Source organism: Pinus tabuliformis, chromosome X (assembly GCF_031772625.1).
Source record: "Pinus tabuliformis cultivar Carrire ecotype Pingquan chromosome X, CPIR1, whole genome shotgun sequence".
In the NCBI taxonomy this organism is placed as follows: domain Eukaryota; kingdom Viridiplantae; phylum Streptophyta; class Pinopsida; order Pinales; family Pinaceae; genus Pinus; species Pinus tabuliformis.
This window is the reverse complement of record NC_142308.1, coordinates 904,328,220-904,333,430: the sequence shown is the minus strand read 5'-3', so window position 1 is coordinate 904,333,430 and position 5,211 is coordinate 904,328,220. Positions and strand designations below refer to the sequence as shown.

At 31.0% G+C, this 5,211-nt stretch overlaps 1 protein-coding gene across 1 annotated transcript; it reads left to right on the top strand.

Annotated features, from left to right (window-relative positions):
• The first annotated feature begins 806 nt into the window (after positions 1 to 806).
• On the top strand, positions 807 to 2,045 carry LOC149142610 (non-specific phospholipase C2-like). The gene is made up of 4 exons (XM_089451529.1): positions 807 to 1,137; positions 1,283 to 1,358; positions 1,510 to 1,691; positions 1,810 to 2,045. Exons 1-4 carry the CDS (start codon positions 807 to 809, stop codon positions 2,043 to 2,045), a joined length of 825 nt encoding a protein of 274 aa, XP_089307655.1.
• Positions 2,046 to 5,211: the final 3,166 nt, after the last annotated feature.

Sequence of the window (5,211 nt, the reverse complement as noted above, 5' to 3'; positions counted from 1 at the left end):
TAATATCCTAACTATAAAGAACACAATAATAATAATAATAATAATAATAGATTAAAAGACCTTAATCAATAATCTTTAGAGTTGATTATGGAAGTTTTTGGACCATTTTTAATTTCCCTCGTGGGTTGTTTTTTATAACATGCATAAATATATGGATTTATTTTAAATAATTATAAAATCTAAATGTAAATGTAATTTATATATAATTTAATTAACAATAATATATAAATAAAATTAAAATTTAAAAAAAGGCCCGTTCTAATATCCTATATAATGTTTGGAGTATACATTTTTTATATATTTAATTTTAAATTTGAATAATAAATCTTAACTACATTAAAAAGGTACAAAATTATGATTATGAATATAAAAGTTAGAAGTATTTCAACCATGAAAGTATTTTTATAATTTTTTATTAAAAAGGAAATGATATTTTATAGATGATCTATTATTTGTTATTAAATTTGAAATTTAAAAACTAAGAAATATATTTTAAAATTTATATTTAAAACGATGCACAACTTAGATAAAACGATCATTTAGTATTAAACACTGATATAAAATTTTCAAATCAAAACAATAAGAATAACTCTAGTTTGAGGAAAAATTCATTTTCAAAACAATAATTTTAATGCCATAGTTTTTAATGATAATAATAATATTCTCATAGCACAGGTTCAAAATAGAAATCTATGAGACATCGGAATCCTTTAGATAATATATGTTGCTAAAAGTTTTAGAAACAAAATTAGTCACAGTTACATAATCACACAGGGATCGAGATCAACAGAAATGGAAACGATAGGATGCGATTTCTGTTGAGTCGCCCCGCCACGGGCTGCCGAGGTGGAATCTGCCTACCCGCAGGGTGGCAGGGTGATTATCAGAATCAGCCTGCCACCCTGCGGGCAAGCAGGCTACTGAGGTGGCGTGGGGGGGCTGCGACTCTAAACCATCCATCACACGATGTTGCTAAAGGGAAGAAGTTCGTGAAAGAGGTGTACAAAGCGCTGAGATCGAGTCCCGAGTGGAACGATATGTTATTCATTATCACATACGATGAGCACGGGGGTTTCTACGATCATGTTCTGAGGCCAGTTACAAATGTTCCCTCTCCAAATGATATCATAGGTCTCACCCGGCAAACATCACGCCCACGGGGTGGCAGGGCGATTGTCAGGTGGGCGGGCAGGCCGCTGGGTGAGCCCTACTATATCATCTGGAGAGGGAACATTTTTCACTAGCATGGGCACATGGGGCGATTATGGGGAATCACCCCACCACCCCTGTTGCTTCAAATTTGACAAATTGGGCATCTGTGTGCCCACTTCCATGATTTCCCCTTGGATCAACAAGGAACAGGTACTCTAATTATCCTTTCTCCCACATCATTTCTTAGGTTTGTGCAGCTTGACAACAATTGAATAATATGTAAGGAACAACCTATAATAATAATAATCCAATGATCAAGAAAGCCTTCATTTAATGATGAATTCAAGTAATAAATTTTGCAGTGGTACATGGACCAAATGGCCCATATCCTTCCTCTGAATTTGAGCACTCGTCCATCCCTGCAACTGTTAAGAAAATATTTAATTTGAAATCAGAGTTTCTGACAAAGAGGGACGCTTGGGTCAGCACTTTCAAAGGAATTTTAGAACTTCATGACAGCCCACGAACAAACTGCCCAGGTATTTATTTATTGTCTATATTTGTAGAATAATAAAAAAAAATTATGATTCAGTTGTGCTAGGTCATAAGGTAATTTATTTATTTTTTGGGTATTTGGATTTGATGCTGCAAGATTAGATGAGCTGCCAGAACCAACGAAGCTGAGACCAACGGAGGCGAAGGAAGACACGACTTTACATGATCTTCTGATGGAATTGGTGCAACTGGCAACTCAATTGAATAGAGATCACACTTTGGATAGCTATCCAGATGAACTCCCTAAAAATGTTGCAGAAGCCTGTTTACACGTTGAGAGTGTTGTAAAATGCTTCCTTGAAGAGTGTGAAACTACCATTAAAAATGATGAAGATTAGGAAAATATTGTGAAGGTTCCAACGGGTGAAGCGTCCACTTCTCATTCACACTCACCAATTTGCGCGTTTCTAGATAGTATGTTTTCTTGTGTTCTTTGCACGAGATTGTAGGTATTGCACACATCGTTTTTGGGTTTCATGAATAACCTTTCATAATAAAATTATTTGTTGATTAATTTTTAACATTTTGTTAGAATATTTTTTCATTAGTTTTGGAATAAAACCATAAACACATTGAATAAAAGACTTGGCAACAGATCTTACAGTGTAAAAATGACGTGGGAAGTGGAATTATTAGCCCCTGCCGCGTAGTAGTTATAATAATCATTATGGTGTGATATTAATTTTTTTTCTGAGTTGAGTTGTTAAGTGTGATTTTCTGAAAAGTATTTTTTTTTTTCAGATTTAATTTGTTTAGAATTTAGTAAGATTTATTAAAATATCAAATTTTACAAGTGAATTTTTCACAATTATCTAGAATAATAGTAAATCATATAATCAAAAACTAGTTTAAACAACCTAGATTAAAATTAAAATTTAATTACAATAAATCACCGTTTAAAACTACTTCAATGTAAATTTATATTTATTTAATTCGATTTAGCCAAAATTTCTTCATTGCACTTACCTCCACTCGACCGGCAAATATTTCTTTGGAGTAGTTAAACCTTCATAAATTTATTTGGGTTTATGGTTTATAAGTTTGTAAATTCCAAGTGATAATTACATAGTACACACTGCTGGTCACATCACTGCGACGACTTGTATCCATGTTATCTCATGTGTTGTGTTAGTGTTATATGGTTTAGAGTTTTTTAAGTATATTTTGTTGGTTGAATTTATTTATAAGTTGGTAGGAATTTGTTAAAATCACAAATTTCAATTGTGAATTTTTAGTTAAAGGTTTTAAATTTTTAGTTCAAAAGTTTTAAGGATTTTTTTAAGTGTTGAATCTATATATAGTTAAAGATAATATTTTAAATAATGAATGATCATGATTTAACCAAAAATGATTTCTTTGACTACATAATAGTTAACCAAAGTCCTTTAACAAACTTTTTTGTTGCCGCCAATTTACTAACTTGAACCTCTTAATGGAAAAAAAAAACATGGATGAATGTTCTAGTTCATAATTGCATTCCCATTGCAGACGCATAAAAAGAAATAGTCATGCTTGTATTCTCAAACATATTATCATAATTTGTAATCTTACAAGTGTGTTGCATGTGTGTTATATATTGTGATTGTGAGTTATAATTGTGAGTTTCTATATTACTATCTTTAGCTAATCAAATCCACTTTCTTAGAGCATGAATAGGCCAAATGGTTAAGAGCATGTGTTTCCTCCTAAGAGGTCACAGGTTCAAAAACCAGAAGGGGTTAGAGTAGGTATGCCTTCGTAGACATAATAATCAAATCGTTGTGTGGAGGTGGGTCTCTTGCCCCACAAACAAGGGGGTCTCATGCACCAATTTGGTGTCTGTCTTGGGTATGACCTTAAAATTGGATAATAATAATAATTAGGATATAGATTGTTAGAAATTAATAATCTATAAGGGTGAAAGCATGGAGTTGGGTTACACTTTTTGGCAACAACTGGCAGGTTTGGGTGGAAAAAATGATTGCTCGATTGAGCCCTTCTTAAGTGCTTGATCAAGCCGTTTGAGCACTTAAACAATGTAACCCAATGTTATTTAGGAGCTCGATTTAGCCATGTCTTTGTGGTAGTCAAATGAAGGAGATTGGGTTTTGGATTTATTTTCTGGCTCAGGTAAGTTTTATTATATGGAATTGAATTTCAATATGTTATTCATTAATTTATATGTCATTGTACTAATTTACTTCATTATTTCTTTTGTGCTTAATAATTAGGTACAACACTAGCATGTTGCCTTCAAAAAGGAAGAAATTGCATTACCATTGAAAAAGGTCCAATACAGTGCAATTTTATTTATCAAAGAATTAATGCTCTTCAATTTCTTCCAGATGCAATGAAAGAAATTAGGTTGAAGAAAGGGGACTTTAGTGAATCACGTTTGGCGAAAAAGGCAAAGGAACCCCAACCACCATTACACAGAATGATTGGAAAGGCATACATTGGGAGATTCGCAGACATCAAAGATCCATTAGAGGAGGAAAATGAGCAAAATGAAGCAGAAAATATTGTGGAAAAAGACAATGATGAAACTCCAGAGGACGAAGAGATTGGATTATGTGACTTTGTTGATTAAATTTAAGTTATGCTTGGAAATCAAGCTCATTTTTGGAAACTATTAATTAGTTATACTTGTAATGTTTTGACTTTGACATTTTATAAGAAGAATAAGTAATCAATTAAGGTTGTTATGTGTTCAATATTTGTATTATGTGATTTTCACATTCATTTTCATATTAATCATTATTTTTTGAAAAAAAACAGTGATTATTATTATTTTTTGACATGAAATTCATTTAAAAAACTACTATTTAACAATTTTTAGTTAAAATTTTCCTATAAAATTGTGATTTTGACACGTCATCTCTAGCAAAAAATTACAAAAAATTATCAAAACGTGTAGTTTTTTAGTTATATTTATGTTAAAAATGGTTATTCTTTTGTCAACTATTAAAAATTATTGTTTTTTAGAGACAATTATTTCATTTGGATTGAAATATTAATTAATGATGTATAAATATGTAGAATATAAAAAATTCAAAATATTGACCTTCTTCTTTAAATATGCAAAACAATAAAAACCTCACTACAAAAAAAAAAAGTTAAAATAAAAACAAGAAAATATGAAGAAGAAGACCACTTCAAAAATTATTAAATTTAGAAAATAATTATTTACATTTCATACATTAGAAAATTTAAAGTCAAAAAATAGGTCTTTTAAAAAAATGGCCTGATGCAGAATTACCACTTTTTTAATTCAGCATGAAAATCACTACCATTCCGAAATGTAATGTACCTAAAAAAATTTAAAGTACCAAAAACTATGCTTTAAAAAGACATGTGCGTTCTGCATCACCCATTTTCAAAATCGGCTCACTTTTTTGCTATCTCTACAAAAAGGGTAACAGTATTAGTTCATGTTTCAAAGTTTACATTATTCAAGCACTTTCTTTACATGATAGACATGCTCAACCCATCTCTTACTAAAGACAAGTATTTCATCTAAATATA